At 39.7% G+C, this 20,596-nt stretch overlaps 1 protein-coding gene across 6 annotated transcripts in view; it reads left to right on the top strand.

The window, feature by feature from the left end:
• The window catches only part of NCOA2 (nuclear receptor coactivator 2), a 198,918-nt gene that overhangs the window by 144,152 nt on the left and 34,170 nt on the right, over positions 1-20,596 (top strand). For all 6 annotated transcript variants that reach the window (XM_069779502.1, XM_069779504.1, XM_069779506.1 and 3 more), the window contains 6 exons: positions 3,585-3,762; positions 5,179-5,364; positions 6,864-6,965; positions 7,056-7,196; positions 10,648-10,795; positions 12,957-14,226. In XM_069779502.1, the coding sequence (XP_069635603.1) occupies positions 3,585-3,762; positions 5,179-5,364; positions 6,864-6,965; positions 7,056-7,196; positions 10,648-10,795; positions 12,957-14,226 (2,025 nt within the window). The remainder of the gene's footprint in view (positions 1-3,584; positions 3,763-5,178; positions 5,365-6,863; positions 6,966-7,055; positions 7,197-10,647; positions 10,796-12,956; positions 14,227-20,596) is intronic.

Raw genomic sequence — 20,596 nt, 5'->3', positions numbered from 1 at the left:
CAATGAAAGATTGTGGAACTAAATTAATAAGCCATGGTCCTTTTGCGCCAAGAAACTTAAAAGGACTGAAAGTTGTTATACGTTTGTGGTGAAAAGACTACAGATACTTTCTTTGTGTCTTTATCTCTTTAAGGAAATGCAGTTAAGTTATTTCATCTTTACAGAACCCCTTTATATAGCCTCTTCAAAAACCCACCCTTTTCCATTGCCGAATAATAATTAAAATGGCCATGCTGATGAACAGTTTACTAGTTGATTTGGTTTAGAAATATAATTGTCTGGTTTTATTAAAGAATAAAACTGAAGAATCCCCAAAATAGTGTTTCCAGCTGAAGAAAGGGAGTAAAATTCATCATGCAGCTGCCTCTGAGGAATATTTTAACAGATTTCTTGGTTAAAGCATAAAGTAAATAAGAAGAGACGGTGAAAAAGTAGTCAAGAGAGAGCTGACAACATCTCAAAGAACACAAATGTATTTTCCGTTCCAGTGTATCATCTAAAATAATATCTGTTCTCTTGTTTTCTCTTCCAGCATGTTGTCCATTATTTGTTCCCCCATTGTCCCAATAGCTCTGAAGAAAAGTTGTTTATTGTGGTGGCTTACAGCTGGGGACAGAATTAAGAAATTATTGCAAAAGTAGAAGCTTCCAAAAGATATAAGTGGCTTGGTGCATCAAATTGCTCAAAAGCCTGCTGCTGCTTACCTACAAGATTATTTTATTAATAGAATAGAAAGAAATGGGAGACTGGCATATAAGGCCCTGTGTTACTCCAGGCTCAGATGACCACTTCTGTGGTCAACCCAAGAAGCAGCTGTGAGGAAACAGCACAGAGCGCTTGCCAAAGAAGTTGCCATAGTAGGAAACAGTAGGGAAAACTGCAGATTATTGTGGGATGCCAGTAACTCTCATAATCTCTTGCTTGCCATCTCTGCCTTTGAAAGTTTTCTCCAATAAACATCTGCTATGGTTTTGGTTTTGCAATCCCTTTGAATTGATGTAAGTGTGGACCGCTGCCAGGCAGAATGGTTCAGCCAAACCCACACCCTTCTGCCAGCTCTGAATGCCATGTGGTTTCATGGTGGACCAGTTCAGGGGACTGATGTGGCTAGCATCTTTTTTTTTTTCTTTTTTTTTTTTCTTGCATTAGTTTTCAGCCAACTCAGTTCTCTGGTCTAGCTCTTCATATCCTCCAACAGTACAGGGAGCTGTCATGATGTAGAAAGGACTAAACCAGAGGCCATGCTTACATTGGCTTCAAGCAGTGGTGAAATGCAGCCTAAGACATTAATCCAGAGCAGAGATGCTGATACAAAATTGTATTAGAGCCTCAATTAATTAAATCTTGTAAATCATTGTTAGTTAAACTAAATACTAGTCAGCAGGAAAATGTCGTGAATGTTATGAAAGCAAATGGAAAGGAGAGACCTCTCCAAGAATGTGAATTAACAGGAGGAACCAAGAATGATCAGAAACAAAAAGAAGGCAATGATAAAAAACAAAGCCAGAGATTAGAATTTGTGACAATTAACAGGAGAGAAAAAGACCTAGTTTATCTTAATTTAGAGGCAGTCAGGAAAAGTATATACCTGTACATTTATTTGTGGGTTGTTTTATTTTTTTATTTAAAAACAGAACAAACAAAGCATTTTGCAACCGTTGGCTCAGCCGCTCTGCTTGTGCGTTGTGCTTTCACTAGCTCTCCCCTTTAGCAGACTCCTTAACTAACTTAGTTTGGGAAGGACCCCTGGAGCTTGTGTAGTCCCACCTCCCACTCCAAGCAGGTCTGGCTAGAGCGGGTGGCTCAGGTCTGAGTCCAGCCAAGGTTTGAATTTCGCTGGGGAAGGAGATTTCACAGCCTCTTTGGGCAGCCTCTTCCCATATCTGACCACCTTCATGGTGAACAATTTTTTTTCTTGTATCTCCGTGAAGTTTCCTGTCTTGCAACCTGTGTCTGTTGCATCTCGTCCTTTCCTTGTGAACCTCTGAATAGAGCCTGGCTCTGTCTTCTCTTCAGCCTTCTGCTAGGTGGCTCAAGACAGAAATAAGATGCCTCCTTAGCCTTCTCTTTTGTACTGTCTTGATTTGCTAACTGCTCAGTAGTGTACAATATTTTAATACGTATTTGTAGCCTGAGGACTTGAGAACTGCCTGCTAAGACCAACACGCAAGTTGTACAGTATCCAAGTTTGGTCATATCAAAAATCCTGTATACCTGTATATGCTTGCTAAGGCAGCTCCTCCTTGTTAGACTTTTGCAGTGAGCCAAGTTCAGGTTTGGTATGGATCCACTCGCTTTTAATTAACCCATAATGAATCATGGATTGCCTCTTTTTCTGACTTGTTTCTGTCCCTGGAGATGCAATAACTAACAACTGTTCCAGTGATTTCCCACCAATCCTTAGAGAGGTGAATAAATCAGGCAAAGCTGCAGAAGTCTGTATGGGTTAATTGTTAATTGAATGCTTAGACCAAAAGCTTGATGCTTTAAGTTTAAATGTATCCCCCTTTATGTGCTCATGTGACATAAAATTAGAGGGATGTATTCTGAAATATTTCTACCATCCACAATCATGCTTGCATCTTAAGGAAAAGAAAGTTTGCATGAGAAGTTCTTACTGATACTCAAATTGTTGCTTTATCCTCATCAGGTAGAAGTGATGTAGTATTTGGCTTAGGTTTCAGATAACATACGGGAGATATCTCAGAAAGAATGCTGCAGCTAGGTTTTCATCGTCACAAGAGGTAAGGGAGGAAACCAATCAGCAGAAATGACTAATTTAGACACTTCCGTGCAGAAACTTTTAAGTCCTTTGGAATATCATGGAGCTGAGTTGAAGAGGTCAAAGTCAGGTTCCTGTTCCCTGTGTGGATCATGTGTGGACTGAATTAAACTGATGTCAAATAAAAAAAAAACGAAAGCAGTCCTGGGAGTAGGGACTAAAGCTGCCCCATCCGTGCTGCTCACTGCCTGCTCTCAGCTCTCTTTGCCCTTCTCTGCTTTTAACCCCTCGTGTTCCTGGCTGCATGGGGCCTCACTGCTATGAAGATGCACTGCTGGGGATGGGGAGAGAGCCTTTCTCTTTCTTTCTGCCAGTGTTTTCCTTGCCTTATGCCAACACATCTTGTGATGTTTTCCTGGGATCAGTCTCCCTGTGCTGCGTAGAGGAGTGAACAGGCACTAGGTTTAGCAGAAACAGCTTCTGGTCCAGGTTTCTGACTTCACAGGCAGGCAGATAGGTAGCAACCTCTTCCATTATTTTTGTTTGTTTGCTTGGGGCGGGGGATTTGGGTTGTTTTCACGTGTGGGTTTCATTATTTTGCAAGGTGTGCACCTTTGTGTGCTTTTACACTGGTTTTATATAGGTAAAATTAGATGCTTGGTCTGAAACGTGTGCTTTGCTATTACAGACAAAAATACAAGAACTGAGATGGATGCAGAAAGACTCAGCTATGTCTTCTGAAGGGAATATTTATTTTCTGGGTATCTTGTTGTTAATCTGATTGTTTGGTGTTGTGTTTCTCTCTCTTTCTCTCTCTTTTTCTCTTTCTCTCTCTCTTTCTGCCCTTTTTTTTTTCCTTTAGGCCCTAGATGGGTTCTTCTTTGTAGTGAACCCAGAAGGTAATGTTGTGTTTGTTTCTGAGAATGTGACACAGTACCTAAGGTACAACCAAGAAGAGCTGATGAACACAAGCATATATAGCATCCTGCATGTAGGGGACCACAATGAATTTGTCAAAATCCTGCTGCCAAAATCTTTAGGTATATATCTTTTCCTCATATCATACCATTACTTATTTAATTTTGGTTTCATAAATCAGCGTTTCAATAACTTAAGTTAATGTCCTTCCACTACTTACAGTTTCATCATATATACTCTATTTATTTTTAATGTATATATAGGCTGTATGAATGATTAATATTATTCTCAAAAGCATCCTCCACTCTTTTCAGATTCTTCTTTGTTAAAATTACTCTTAGTAACTCATGGTAGCTGATATTTTTAATGGATCTCTGGAGTGAATCACTAAAAGACAGCATTAGCTGTATGAACTCTGTTAGTTCTCTGTCTAGGCTGGTTATTCTAAGAATGGCCCAAGAAAGGGGGAATATAAGAGAAAAATCAGAAAACTCCTTATGCTACAATTCTTATTTCAGTGTTTTTAGTCTCACCAATATTTACCCCTATCTTTCAAAAACTGTTTTTGTTAGTTGCAGCCATTTTTTGATTCATATTAATATTGGGTTTAATGTCATTGGTTTTTTGAGGACATGAAAAGAAAGAGGAAGTCAATACTGGGCACCTAATTTACTCACAGCAGTTTAAAAAGTATTAGGCAATTCACTTTAGCATTTTATGACTTTACTTATAAACCCCTGAAGAATCAAAAATGTAAATGGCTAAGCTCCATAAATTACTGCCTTTATTACATTTTATGACTGAAGAGAGCAAGTGAAGAGTATTTTAAATGTGACCCTGCTATTTCCTTATGTGGTGTTACATTAATTCGCTCTGAGTGATGTCCAGTACCTATATTTGTGCATCTCAGGATTTTGTTTCCTTTTTTACTTGTCTTAAGCACTGTGTTAGGCTTTAGTTTTATCCATCACTGCACCCAGGTCATTCTCATCCCTTCAGTCTTTCCCATTGTAGCTGAGACTATGAGTTTCAATATATTCCCAATTGTGTTGCTTCCTGTTATTATAAATGCATATTAGTTTCTTTTCTTTCTATTTATAATCTGGACACAGATTTTTATACAATGCTGCCGCCTCTTTTGTATTAATCACTTTTAAATTCACTGGACAGATCCTACATACTTAGTCTTCCAGGCACATAAATTAACTTGATCTACCCTGTAGGCTTTACACTGTACTGTATAACTTTTACATGCACCAATATTTAGACTCTTATCCTGCTTTTCTACTATGTCATTATAAGTCACTTGGAACAAACATGATAGCTGAACAAATCGGCAGTGCTCTTAAAATCTGAGAATTTTTTAAATTACCTTGTTATGTGCTGGTTTGGGCTCTAATATTAAAAATAGATTGTTGTTGTTAAATGAGCTTGTTTCCCGACCAGTCTGCAAAGCACCGTGATTAATTTCCTGTGGATAAGCAGCAGAAATGACTGCTACCAGATTTATCTCACTATATGATCTTTGCTTTGCTCAGTGAACGGAGGATCTTGGTCTGGTGACACTCCTAGGCGTAATAGCCATACCTTTAATTGTCGGATGCTGGTAAAACCTCTTGCCGATTCTGAAGAAGGCCATGATAACCAGGAAGCACATCAGAAATATGAAACTATGCAGTGCTTTGCTGTTTCTCAACCAAATTCCTTCAAGGAGGATGGTGAAGGTAATTACCGCTTTCAATTTCTGTTAGTATTTTCTCTTTCCATGCTGTTGTGGGTCAGCAGTTTCAGTGCAGTTGATGAAGTGAGGTAAAGTTGATAAAGTGGCTTCTAAATATTGAAAAATGGAAAAATTGTAAGTTTTTTTCTTTTTTATTTAACTGTAGAAGTGTACTTTCATCTTGGATTATGATTGTATACACTTGCATGCACCTGTTTGTTAAACCAATGTAATTGAAATTGAGAGAAACTCTGTTTACCTTAAAGAGTGTCATGGTTTAACCCCAGCTGGCAACTAAGCACCACCCAGCCGCTCGCTCACTCCCCCACAGGTGGGATGGGGCAGAGAACTGGAAGAATAAAAGTGAGAAAACTCGCGGGCTGAGATAAAGACAGTTGAACAGGCAAAGCAAAAGCCACGCATGCTAGCAAAGGAGAACAAGGAATTCATTCACCACTTCCCATGGACAGGCAGGTGTTCAGCCAGCTCCAGGAAAGCAGGGCTCCATCACGTGTAATGGTGACTTGGGAAGACAAACGCCATCACTGCGAACATCCCCCCTTCCTCCTTCTTCCCCCAGCTGTATATGCTGAGCATGACGTCATATGGTCTGGAATATCCCTTGGGTCCGTTGGGGTCAGCTGTCCCAGCTGTGTCCCCTCCCAATTCCTTGTGCCCCCCCCAGCCTCCTCGCTGGTGGGGTGGGGTGAGCAGCAGAAAAGGCCTTGGCGCTGTGTAAGCACTGCTCAGCAGTAACAAAAACATCCCTGTGTTATCAACGCTGTTTTCAGCACAAATCCAAAACATAGCCCCATACCAGCTACTGTGAAGAAAATAACTCTACCCCAGACAAAACCAGCACAAAGAGATATCCTAGTTTTATATCACTGCAAGTGTAAGAAGAATGTAGCTGACTGGGAGGAAAGTTTCAGTGGGCAATTTTTTGAGTTCTTAGAATTTGAAGACAATCGTGGTTCACAATTTCCTTTACCATTTCCTACTTCAGCAGGTAAATTTCCTCAGATTGTATTTTAAGTATTCAGATAAGTAAAAGTGGCTTATTATGAAGCTGCTTTCTCAGGGACAGCAAGCATTTAGGGCGTGTTTAAGAAATGTGGCTTAGAAGGTATGAAATGGTGAGTGTTGAAAAAATGTGCTCTCTGTGCATGCAGTATATTCTTTTTTTATTACTTAATCTCCTGAGTGGTTGAGCTACTATAGGTATATGCATAAACACATGCCAATAATTATGGACTGTGGTGGAGTCCTTGATAGTTTTTCTTCTAAAAAAGAAAACAAACCCACCTCTGATGTACTGTTTAATGTTGTAGGAGATAATGAAGATGTAAACCCACTGAGTTCTGTCTGTCCTTTTATTGGTACAAGATCTATTTTTTTGGTCCAAAAACATTTGAAGAACTTTTAAAAAATATTTCTGAATTCATTATGGAAAGAAAATCTTCTTCCTCTTTACAAATTACTGAAGTAACATTTTTCTTTAAGATTTGCAGTCTTGCTTGATTTGTGTTGCAAGAAGAGCTCCAATGAAGGAAAGACCACTTCTTCCTTCATCAGAGAGCTTTACTACTCGCCAGGATCTACAAGGTATTGTGAAATAGGATTTTTTAATATTCCCTCCCCTTCCCCCTTCCCCAAAGGGGAAGTTGCTGTAACAAATGTTTTACCTAATATCAGGCAAAATAACTTCACTGGACACAAGTACCATGCGAGCAGCTATGAAACCTGGCTGGGAGGATTTGGTGAGAAGATGCATTCAGAGGTTCCATTCGCAGCACGAGGGAGAAGTATCTTTTGCCAAGAGGCATCACCAGGAAGGTTAGGTTTCGTATTTTTAGCACTTCCTATATTTAAACTGTTCGTCATTTGTATCTCTTGGTTGTGTTCTCTTCGTTATGTTTACATGGAACAATCAAGGGCTACTGACAGTCCCTTTTTCAAGCTGGTTTGCCTAACACACTGATGGCTCTCTCTACAGAGGTTTTGCACCTTTCCCCCTGTTTGTTTTAGCCTGCTTGTTATAACTGCCATATTGCAGGGTGCTTTCAAATTCATTTTTCACAAATTTCACAAATTTACAATTACTTTAGAAAGACAGACCCTTGCTTGTTGCCCACCAAAACATTCACTACCCATCATTCTTCAGAACCTCATCTCACACATTGCAGTTCATTGACTTGTATTCCTTTTCTCTACAAAAATGGACTTTCACTGTCACATTTCCTGTGAGAAACACTCAGTGTGAGTTATCAAAGATACAGCACTCGTACTATCTGGAAACCTGCATTGTTGTACTATATCTGGCTGATAAGTGTTATAGGATTACACCACAAGCACATCTACTCAGTCAAGATTATGATAGGTAAGATGTAGGAGAGTACTGCACTGTGAAAGGTTCCCAATGAGGTTTCTGTGGTAGTGACTGGGTGAGGATTTTTCTTTTCATAAAACCCTGATACTGCTAATGCTAGTAACACAGATTCAAATTACTAAAAGCAAATAACCCTTTCTAGTCCACAGGAAAGTCCGTTCAAAACCAGTGGGGATTGACTGGAACATTTCCAGTGCAGGAGCATCATTCTTTGGGTTCATGTTTGTAGAACAGGGTTTACAGCTGGCCTGTAACAAATAGTTGGCATGGTCATTAAACAACTGGCATGCTGTCTTGGAAACTAAATTGTAACTGGAATCTCAAATTATTCCACCAGATACACACACACACAAAACAAAAACAAACAAACAAAAAAAGAAAAGCAAAAAAAAGAAAAGAAAAGCTTTAGTCATGCAGCATTAGTTAAATATTCTTTAATATGTTCTGCTTTCATGAAACTTTCAGGTTTCATTTTGGCAATGGCGGGAGCACAGAAATGCTGTGATATTTTAGATAACATCTTTTGGGGTATATACAGTAGGAGTGCTAAAAGTTCACAGCCTTACGCTGTGATTTCAGACAGAACTGAAGAAGGTAGTATGCAATTAAAGTTACAGCAGGGGTGTAGAGAGCAGTTTCAGGCAATGACCTGTCTGTGCCATAGGTGATTTAGGAGTTTCTGTTTTGGCATCCAGCCACTTGTTACTTCAGTCCTCTTCAAATTATTCCTGACCAAATTAGCAGCTCTGACATCCAGTGCCGAGGTTTGAGTGGGTCCTCTCTAAGCTATCTGTGAAGTGATAAAAATATATGTGTTTTGGAATTTACACTGTGTCATTCTGCAGGAGAGGCTTAGGATCGTCATACAAACTGTAGAATTAGTCTAAACGAGACGGCTCTTTACTTCTTCTGGAAGTGAAGAGAGTGAGTGATAAGAGGAGGAGGAAAAACCTGTGGAATTGCTCTGCTGCAAAAGATCCAGCACTAGAGAGGAAAAATGGCTGAAATGTTTCCTTCCCCTGCTCTGCAGCATGGAGAAGAAAAACAAGGCATACCTTAGGCAGTAGCATCTTTGCACTTGACCGAGGAACCCCTTGCATTTTTTTAAGTCGTTATGGTTTGAGAATAGAAGCAAAGACAGGAATGGTGTCCTATATGTAATTCAGTGTTACAGTGTGAAAAAATAATCAGCATTAGCTTGATAAACAATAAAAACTGCAAAACTTTCAAATTAACTCTCAGTATAAAGTACAAAATATATGGTAAGTTTTTATTGGCCACAGTCAGAAAAATAGCATTTCCTCAAGAGGAATACGGAAACATTCTTGTTTGCTTAAAGAATTAGTTTGGAAAATGATTTAAGTAGAGATTTCACTTGTATCCTGTTGGCATTGAATACTGGAATTTCCTGATGTGGTATATGCTAAAGTTAAGAGCTTTGGACCTTCTGGTGCCCAAAGGTTAAACAGAAACAATGACATACCTAACAGTGAAATTTTGCTTTGTATTGTTTCACAGTTGTAGGGTTTTGTTTTTCTTTACATTTTTACTCTGAAAAACCCCTTCTGGTTGTTTAAATTGTGCTTCCTGTTTTCTCACTGCCTAAATAATACTTTAAAACCTTGCAGAACAATATATAACAGTGGGGGGGACAGGGAAGGAAAGCAATCATAACCAGTCCTGCAAGGCTGAAAATCTGGTAGCTCTGTAGAGGAGACTATTTAATAAAGCCACACTTGGAAAACCGTGTCATTTCATTACAACAGGAAATATTGAAAGACAAGCAATGAAATGAAGATCAGATGATACTCTTAATTAAAAAAAAAAAAAGAAAGAAAACCAAAACCACAGAAAAATGTGTATGTATGAAAAAATAGGAAATTAAAAGTATTTGTAGTGCTTCATTCCTATTTTTTCCCTAAACAATTATATGAAAATTCTGAAGTTAAGTATTTCCCTCCTGCCATATCTGCAATCCTAACATAATAGCTTTTGGACTAGGAATTGAAAATGATCGCACTTGTTTCATTGATGGCAAAGAGTGAACAGTAGAATGAATGTTTGGAGATTTGCTTTTCCATAACATGATTTTCATTTTTAAAGAAATGTCACAGGGGTCTACAGAAGTTAGAGAACTGAATTTGTTGAAGTTCAGATTTACACTGAAAACTTAAGGGCTGCAGAATATGTGCAGTGAAGTAAACCCCAAACCTGAAATGCAGTCATATCTAACACTGGGGAAGGATAGCACAGCCCCAGTTTTGGTTTAGGTATTTGTATTGTAATTTGTTTGAGCTGTATATTTTTGTATTGGTTCTTTAAAAAGTAATAATTTCTTGTTCCAGTTCTTTGTATTTTTAATTGTTCCCATGTAAGAGATTTATGTACTTTTAAAATTAAAGAAGTAGTGAGAGTAACTGTTAGAAGATAATTTAAGTAGGCAATAAGGAGGAAAAGATACAGGCTAATGGAAACAGGTGATCTGGAAACTAAAGGCATTTATATTAATCATCATGATCTATATGATACAGATGAAGAAATGTATGAGGAACAAAAGGACTTAGGCACATATTTGATGAAAAGTGAAATAGATGTCGAGGACTTCTTGGTCTACTCCTGAAACACTCTGTATTTCATAGTATCTGTCCTGTTACTGCTGTCACTCCTTGTAAGTTTTCTTTTGATCACCCTACAGTATGTGGGATCCTTTATTTTATATGCATCCCATCTATTTATTTTCAGAATTTTTCTTCTGTTTTTTTGTTTGTTTGTTTATTTTATTAACACAGTGTCTGTGGTATCAGTGCTGGTGGATTTAGAACATCAGACGTTGAGCAGCTAGGTTACCTGTACTATAGTTTCTCATTATTATAATTCTGTCATTTTGCTTGCTTGCAGTGCTGAGGCAGGGACTGGCGTTCAGTCCTGTTTATCGGTTTTCCTTGTCTGACGGCACTATCGTTTCTGCCCAAACGAAGAGCAAGCTCATCCGTTCTCAGACGACTAGTGAACCTCAGCTTGTAATCTCCTTGCATATGCTTCACAGGTAATCCTGACTGGTTTATTACATCCACACTCTGCAGAGAGACAGGGAAAGTACAAAGGTGCCAAACCAAATAGATTGTTTAAGGCTGATAGACATTCAGTTGACCTAGAACTGATAGCATGAAAACAAAATAAGTTTTTTAATTCAATGCTTGCAGCAGGAAAAGACTAAAATTATTTCAGGACTTACAAATGGTGTGCTGGATTTTCACATCAAGACCTTCCATTAAACATAGAAAATTTCCTTTAATCTCATGCTCTTAATTTCAGTATTTTAATTTCCTGTATTTTGCATAGTAGACACAAGAAACTTTCCAAATGTAATTTAATCTAGAAAACTTTGAAGGATTAAATTCCTGTAGTTCACAGTCACATGTTGGGCCTGGGTCTTCTTTAAAGAACATGTTGTGACTATTAGAACTGCATTTTAGACAAACTGCATATTTTTAACTCCTTGTCTCTCTTCATTCCTTGTCTTTTCTGGTGCTTGGAGTAGTGGCTGTCACATGTCCATTCCTGAGAAATCCACCACTGTTAGGGTTTTTTTTTTAAAAAAGACACAGGCAATACTATGTTAAAGTCAAGGATAAGTAATCACTGACCTCAGATCTTCAACGTAAAATTTGAATTAAGTCATTGCATATATTTGTGTCAGATTTTGTTTCAGGTTTTATCTGTTGATTATAATTACAATGCTGTTTTCCCTGTATCACTATTTTGATAGGAAGAAAACAGCGTATTTAAAACTGAAACCATTTTACAGAGATTGTAGATTTGGAAATTGACCTGATTGAAAGCTGTCTGAGATTTGTTTTGTTTGGATTGCTGAATATACTTGGTATTTCATGAAGTGCTAAATTTTAAATTTAAAAAAACACCATTAAGTTAAAAATGGTGCTTGCAAATATTCTTGCTTTTTTTAGCAGAACACTGGTACTATTGTATTGGTGATAATGTTTTAAAAATCCACTTCTCTTTTTATAGCTAATGTTCTTCACCTTTGCCTTTATACCTAAGGTAACAAATGCAGAGTAACAAGCTTCACTACTCTGTGTGCTTCAGTCTTCTCATGCTTTAGCAAAATGCGAAGGTTTATCTGCACTTACCTTGTGGAAGTAGAAATGGTTTTTGTCTCATCGAAAATACATATTAGGAATGTTCCACTAGTATTTGTTTTTCGAAGTCCAGAGTTGATTTGATTTTTCTCAGAACCCCTTTTTTTTTCTTCCTAATCTACTTGACTCTGTCTCTTTTACAGCTTTTAGCATTTGGGAATATGTCTGATTTTTCAGATTTAAGTTTTAGCGCAGAAGTAAAAAGTATATCGCATCCTCCCATAAACTAATTAAAATCTACTGAGGAAAACAGAATTGACCTTCAGGTGCTCTCACAAGAGCTTTTTCTGTGTGTGTGTGTGTGTGTGTGTGTGTCTCTTCTGTTTCCTCTGTCATACAGCCTACATCTCTAAAATACGAGTTTCAGCAACTTATATATGCGTGGGTTTTTTTCTTTCTTCTCTTTTCCTAAATGCCTGTGCAGTACTGGATTGCTAACAGACTGTTCCCATTCTGAAGTGGTATCCAGTAGTTCTCTTGGCTCACATGCTGTTTTGGAGCAGTATCGAAATACTCTGGCAGTGTAGAAATACAACTTTTTCAACTTTCTTTTCACAGTGAACTTGGTGGGCAAATAGCCCACTCCAGCCTTGTGGTGGGGCTAACTCATAGAAATTCAAAACTCCAGCAAACAGCTGTCCATAGCTGCCTTGTAAAACATGTATTTGGGTCATATGTTTCAGATGAAATTTCTGTCAGTTCTAGCTTTTGCCGAATTGTAGAGAAGAGATATACATTAAAGGGTGAGAGTCTGAAATTGTAACCTATCTGCATTTCTAATGACTGTCATTTAAATGAGGTATAATTTTGTTTTTCCTCTCTTCCACTGATTTGTTAATGAGGTACTGAAGAACCATACTGTTAATGTGCAGCCATGTTGAGAGTTGCATATCACTTTTGTCAAATTGTCAATTTGTTTTTAATTGTAGGTTTGTTGTCTTATTTTAAAGCAAGGGTTGGGGTTTTGCTTCTTTTTCTGTAATGTAATTGCAAGTTGGCCACTGTCATTTTAGCTAATGGGTTGTTTTTCTTCCCCTTGCCACATAGAGAGCAGAATGTCTGTGGAATGAATCAGGATTTGACTGGACAAGGAATGGGGAAGATATTGAACCCAATTAGTTCCAGCAGCCCTGCCCATCAGGCCATGTGCAGTGGGAACCCAGGTCAGGATATGACCATCAGTAGCAATATAAATTTCGCCATAAATGGCCCAAAGGAACAAATGGGCATGCCAGCAGGCAGGTTTGGTGGTTCAGGGGGAATGAACCATGTGTCAAGCATACAAGCATCCGCTCCTCAGGGTAGTAACTATGCACTAAAAATGAATAGCCCCTCACAAAGCAGCCCCGGCATGAACCCAGGGCAGCCAAACTCCATGCTCTCCCCAAGGCATCGTGTGAGCCCTGGAGTGGCAGGAAGTCCTCGCATCCCACCCAGCCAGTTCTCCCCTGCAGGAAGCTTGCATTCGCCCGTGGGAGTCTGCAGCAGCACAGGAAATAGCCATAACTACACCAACAGTTCCCTGAACGCGCTTCAGGCCCTCAGCGAGGGCCACGGCGTTTCTCTAGGATCGTCGTTGGCTTCACCTGACCTAAAAATGGGAAATTTACAAAATTCCCCTGTGAGTATGAATCCTCCCCAGCTAAGCAAGATGGGAAGCCTGGACTCTAAAGACTGCTTTGGACTATACGGGGAGCAATCAGAAGGTACAACTGGACAAACAGAGAGCAGCTGCCATTCAGGAGAACAGAAAGATAATAGCGATAGCAGCATGCCACCGATTGTCAGTGGCGAGAGACCTGATGGACAGAATAAACTGCACGACGGAAAAAGCCAGACAAAGCTCTTACAATTGCTGACCACCAAATCGGATCAGATGGAGCCTTCGCCTTTGTCCAGTACCATGGGAGACGTTAGCAAGGACTCCACAGGAGGGTTGCCTGGGTCTGGTTCAGCACACGGAACCTCGCTCAAGGAGAAGCATAAAATTTTGCACAGACTATTGCAGGACAGTAGTTCTCCTGTAGATTTGGCCAAGCTCACAGCGGAGGCCACAGGCAAAGAACTGAACCAGGAGTCCAGTAGCACAGCTCCTGGTTCAGAGGTGACTGTTAAACAGGAGCCAGCGAGTCCTAAGAAGAATAATAATGCACTACTTCGCTACTTGCTAGATAAAGATGATACTAAAGATATTGGTTTACCAGACATACCCCCAAAACTGGAGCGGTTGGACAGTAAGACAGACCCTTCCGGTAGCACAAAGTTAATAGCTATGAGGACGGAAAAAGAAGAGATAAGCTTTGAGCCTAACGAACAGGTAAGCAAATCTTTGCATTACGTGTGAATGCGATGTTCTAGGCCTGCGTTCCTGCCATCTGACTTCCTCCAAGAGTAATTTCTTGACACTTCAGGAGGCTGTTACCTGTCTTTTGAAATCCAGTCTTCACTCAGTTTTCCAGCGAGAGTTACTAAGTTGCGATTGTCACTCTGTCTAAAAGAACAGACTCTGCCTGGGAGGAGATGGGTAGCGCAGAGACCGAACGATGGGGAACCTTTCGCGGATGATAATCAGACAAAGAGAAAATACTTGTTACTGTTGGTTAATGCTAACTTATTGACAGCTTTTCCCATAGGCTGTTGTTGAACTTTGGTGGGCTAGATGGGCTCTTGACCTAGCCCAGCATAGCCGCTACACTTCTCCTATGTGTAAAGCAGGTTCATGCTCAAGGACAGGAGTTGTTTGAAAGGACTGATACCAACTTCGCGTTAGTGGTCTTTGTGCTATACTTGATCTGCAAATTAAAATCAAGGCAAATAGGCTTCCCTTGTTTCTGTGCCAATTAGAGGGGTTTTGTTGTTGGGGGGTTTTTTTACTTAAAAATTTTTTATATTCAGCCCCAAGTTCCCATGGATGAGTAATCGTTCAGTGCAGAGATCATGTCTCCCTGTGCAAGGTTATCTGCACTGAATTTTGCGTTCAGAATTTTTTCTTGTTCTGTGCAAAATTGCTTGTTGCGCTGCTGCCCAACATACTAATAAACTGTATGTTGTTAGGACCTATGGTAAAAGTGTTATTTCACTGGCTTTCATGCAGAATTCACTTTCAAAAAGCACCAGGTTTACATCACCCAGAATGCTCCAGTTTTCAGAGCTTTGCAAGAAAAAGGGACGCAGCAAAAGCAATTTGCTCCTTCAATATTACTGTTTAGTTTATTTATAAAATGGGTAATTACAATATCAGTTGGAGTATAAGGCATTTTCTGTGGAGTTTATAACTAGCTGGAGTTAATGATCCTTTGCTTTGTCCCACGCTATCAACTCTCATAGGTGGTCATTAATCCCTGGGCAGTGCCCTGTGCATGAAGCCTTAGTTTGTAAATCATGATCAGATTGTACACTGTGCAAACATTCATGACTCTCATTCACAGCAATATCCTTCACTTTTGTTTATTTTTGTGAATCTATTGTATTTTTATTATGGTGTGTACATAAATACATCATTTTTTATATTTTCTATGTTGTATGTTGAGGCTGAGGAGGGATAGACAACATTTTCTTAGCCCTAAGTCACAGCATTGGATTTGGTTTTCCACTTTGCCCTTTCGGCAGTCTCTAATCAGTAGACAGTTCTTTCAACAGTGGTTATAACCACAAAACGTAGAGGCCAAACATGCCACTAGAGTGTGGACGCAGCATTGTTAAAATCTCAGTTATCCAGGCGTCTCCTAAGGTTAATCACTTCTTCTGTTTCAACAGAATTTGACAGCTATTGCCATTATGTAGGAGCAATTGTGGTTTTTCAATCCTGCCCATGCTTTAGAGGGAAACTGAGCCAAATTACACTAATTTCTACAGGGATTTATCCTCAAGCCTGGATGTTCGTTTAGTTCTGAATACAGCTGCTATTTTGTAGTGCCTGTAGAGGGAGGGCTTAGATTCTCCATGAGAACTTATGCTTTGTTAGGTTAGAAAAACACAGATATCACGCAATTCACAGCTAAACTGGCAAGAATAAACTATTTTTTAAATATCTAATAGATTTCAATTCCTAGTTCAGATCCTACACTTTGAAGTCAATACTGCATTGAAAGCAGAGATCCTTCAGTCCTCAGTATGTGATACTGGACAAGAACGTAGAATTTGGTAATCACCAAAAAAATTATGGCCCTCTAAGTAGATCAAAATTATGACCTGCAGATGGTTTACTCCCCCAGATTTAAATTTCTAAAAGAATTAAAATTTCCTCTTTCATGATCTCTGTGGAGTAGACAAGAAACAGCTTAGCTTGTGAACCCATTCGCAAAGAGCAGGTTTCGTCCCCTCTAGAAGTTAGCTGTCTAGTCCAAGGTAGTCCTACAGCCTCCTTTTATCATTGGTGGAAAAACAGAAAAATACTCCAGGATTTTTTTTGGTCTTATCCTAATGTGTGTCTAAAATAGGGAAGGTAAGCTGCTTTCTAATGATGTTCCCATTGACTAGTGGTAGCCTAGATGGCTAGCTTAAACTAGCTGCCTTACTTTTTCATGACTCAAGATAGGCAAGTTGTGTCTCACCCTAAATGTAAACATGTAACTATAAGACTAACTTTAAAGAAAGAGACTTCAGTGTCTACAAGCATTGCCAACCTCAAGCATTTGAAAATCAGTTCCCCAGTGTTATGAACTTTGTAAAGTGAATAGTCTATTCATTTTTTATTTTTAGGCTTCATGTTTCTGAGGTCAGGGGAGGGATTTGAGGGGGTTGGAGTATGGACTATGGATGTATTGCCTTTTCTTCAAATTTGAAGACGGAGATTGTCTCCCAGCAGAGAGGGAACCAGAGGTGCAAGAAGGTCCAGGAGTTGGGGCTGTTCAGAAAACCACAAAGTAGTACAGGAGTCATGATAAAGTGGTAAGGGCTGAAGTGCTTGGGCTTCCTCAGCGCCGAGGTGAGAAGCCAGTCCTGCAGCTGTGATGGAAGACTGCTGGATAATGACAGAAGGGCTTTTGTTGCTCCCATTGGTTGTAAACAGAGTTTTAAAACCTACTTAAAATGCAGTGAAACCTGGAGCTGAATAAACAGAAGTCCAATGTGGAGTAGGAGAGGAAATGGTGGGGAATATAAAATAATGTAAGCGTTTATCTAGCTGAAGGCCAGGCCTTTAAACAAATAACCACTTTACCCCAATTATAAAATCACTGAAAATATTTAGCATCAAAAACTCTTCAGCTTTGGAAGACGGTCTCCCACAGGAAGTGCTCATTGCCTAAATTTAGATCAAAGCTGGAACTATTTAGTACAAGACTAGAACACAGATTCTTGTGCTAAATTCTTCCATCCTCCTGCATCCTCCCCCCCCCTTCTTCCTCCCGTATGTAAAAATTAGCCATGTGCTTATGTTACCTATTTTGCAGGTTTATTTAAAACTTCTCCTCCCCGAGGAATGTTGTATTTTTAAGTAATTAGTCACTGGAGTGTGCAGTTTCTCTGGAAACTGCAGTGGAGCAGCAGTGGGATGGCCTCTCCAAGGGGGATCAGGGTGTTGGGAGGCAGCAGAGCCATTACGTTTTCTCCTTTTACTTTTGGTGTGACTTTCTGAGCAGGAAATTCTTTGAAGTGCTCCACTGTACTAAAAATAGCAGTCTTCTAGGTAGTGTGTTTAAACATACACTTCTGCAGAGAGCAGCAACTGACAGGAAGCCTTTCTCAAATGGCAGAGAATTATTTCCAGTGCCGCCGTACCTTTTTCCCTCCCTTGGTGGGATGATGGTTATCAAGCTCTATTAGGCTGATTGCTGTTCCAGTTAAGGCAGCTGTGGGGGAGAGGATGAAAGAGACCTGCTGGGGAGGCTCAGCGGAGCTTTTCCTACAGCACCAACAGTCGTAGGACTGTTGATATTGAGCACCATGAGTGCTCGTACCTTTCTCCACTATTAAAAAGGGAAGGCAGTGGAAACACGAGTCCTGATTTGCTACAGATCTGTTTTATAGGGTGTCTCTCAGCAGTAAGCCTGCCTTCTCCTGCTCTCCCTGCCAGCCTACCAGCGACTGCGGGGCTGCACGGTGGGACTTCGTCCTGCACCTTCCTTCCCTGGGCACCGCTGCTTGTGCTGTCCCTCAAAAAAACCCCTCGTTGTGCTTCTCTGGCTGTGGCCAACGCACACTGCTGCTGGTCGGGAGCTGCCTATGCAGTGGTCAGCAGATGGTCAAATCTGACAAGGACTGGCTAACAGCTCGGGGAAAGGAGAGTGAAAGTGTAGGGGGACGTCAGAGAAATGTCATGTGCTGAACAATGTCAGGTATTGCCTTGCTAAAGAAACGTTTTGTTTAGCCATATTATTTTGCACTGCAAAATTCTTCTGTAAAATTGGGTGTGGATTATTATATTCATATTACAGATGAAGAAACCAAGATGTAGAAATTTGAAGTAGCTTATTCTCTGAGAATGCATTTGGCGTAGTGTGGAATAAATCCTTATCTTCGTAAGTGTACCCTCCCCTTTTTTAGCCAGGAGACAATATAGACAGCCTGTTTGTCTGACAGGGACTTTGCAATGCCACAGTCTCCACCAGTGCTGTTCCAGCAATCATCTTACGCATGTACCTTTTTGTCCTAAAACTCAGAAACCGTTCTGGTGTTCCTCACATGCTTTATCAACTCTGCTGTCCTCTTGCTTTATGTGGAAACCAGTATCTTCCCAATACTAACATATTTTCTTTACACATGCCACTCATCTTCCAAAAACCTATTTCTTCATGTCCAGAATCCATTAAATTCATGAAGGACATTAGTTTCTTCTTGAAATTCTATCAGAACCTTAGAATGGGGATTCCATTTTCCGAATGTCTTTCAATTAGAGTTCTGTTTCCAAAAGTTACTAGTAGATTAGCCTGATAATGTAACAGGATTTCTAGCCAATTGTATATTTATTGCAGTTACTGGGGAGAAAAAGACTATATTGATTCGACTTCTTATTTGCTTTTTCCTTCTTTTCATAATCCTTTATCACCAGTTTGAAGCAAGGGTTTGGGGTTTTTTACCTCTTATGGTCAAATGCTTTGCCCATGCTACAGAGGTAGCTAATGAGCTAACTTGGGGTTTATAGAAGGCAGGTAGAGTTTCAAGTTGTGTCCCCACCAAAAGACATCCTGTTGTAAGGAAAAAGTCCCAGATGCCTCTGTCATACATGGTCGTAGAGGAAATGTATACCTATATGAAATTTGGAACACAGGGTCTCCGTGCAAGCCATGGGCATTGCCTGTGGTGGAAAAGAGATCTCCAAAGAGTTCAGGATCTTATCCAGTCCTTTACAATTCATGGAAGCTAGACTTTGACATAGCAACCTTTGTAAACCAAACTTCATGTTGAGGTGTAACTGTCTTTCAGTAGAGCTGAAAAAATTCCATAAGCAATTAACACTTTAACCTGCCTTTCTCTACATGACAGTGATAAGTATTTTGAAAGTAGGTACTTTCTCAAATGCAAAAATATTTCTAAGCATAATTTGTCTTATGTTTTCTGGCACTTAGTGTCAAAGTTCTACAGAGATTGTTGTAATTGCATTGCTTAGAGATAGTGAAAATATGAGCACGAGAACTTTCTTGTGATGCTTAGCACTTTGTCAGGCTTTTTTTTTTAATTCATGACAAATAATTGTGTTACAGGGAGGTTAAGGTATGCCTTCTATTTACATGAAGTTCAGTTTAGATCATTAAAAAAATAAATATAGAATATAATTAAAAGAAAAATCCAATTAAACTAACCAAGTAAAAATTTTAATGCTAGTTTCTGCCCATATGGTGCCATTTGAGGGTGAGTCTGGAAAGACTTAGGCTAACATCACAGCTTGGTGTTAATTCTAAACCTATCTTGGAGCTTTTGCAGCAATTTGGAACCTTCATCAAAACATAAAGATGAAATATTTGATATTGATTATGTTAAGCAAAAAAAGGGAAGGTTATGTATTTGTGTTGTTATAATACACCTGTTGTATTTGGCCTTTCTATGGCACTTCCTGAGAGGAATTAAAGGCATCTTAGGGAGTGCAGTTTTCTGACACTGGCTTTGTTTTGGGTTTTGGGTTGTTGGTTGGTTTTGGGTTTTTTTAATGTCTAATTTTTAAGCAAAGAATTGCAGTAGCCAGAATCTTAAAAGAAAAAGAAAAAAAGGCACAAAGTCCCGCACAAAACCAAACCAAAAAACCCCTGCAACATATAGAACTTCCCTTCACTGTTGTCTCAAATATGTTTAATGAAGGCCATATGTCTTAATTCCCGCAAAGAGTACTGACTCATCTGTCTATAATTTGTGATACTCTACGTCAGTCTCCTCTACTGGCTCATGCAGTCTTCTTGTACCAGATCTCCCAGCGCTCAAAATGCGGCTCCTACAAACATCGCTCGCGACTGTCTCTCGGAGCACCTTTTTGCATCTGCTTATCACCTGTCCGCACCATGATGTAGGCTTCTTATAATCACATTTGATTCCTCCTGGCTCTACCTTTTCTGTGGGTGTGCTGTGTCCACCCAACTGCTTGAAAGTGCCTGGGCAGCAAGTCAGCAGGGGGATTTGTCAAGAGCAGGTGATGTCAGACCAATCTGTTTCCCTTCTGCAAGAGGGTAGCATAAGAGAAGCAGCGTATGCCATGTGTCTTGGTTTGAGTAAGGCTCTTTGGTGCTCTTTGATGCTCTTACACATGGCATTCTCGT

This window comes from Haliaeetus albicilla, chromosome 3 (genome assembly GCF_947461875.1).
Source record: "Haliaeetus albicilla chromosome 3, bHalAlb1.1, whole genome shotgun sequence".
Classification (NCBI taxonomy): Eukaryota; Metazoa; Chordata; class Aves; order Accipitriformes; family Accipitridae; genus Haliaeetus; species Haliaeetus albicilla.
This window is presented reverse-complemented; position numbering and strand designations above follow the sequence as displayed.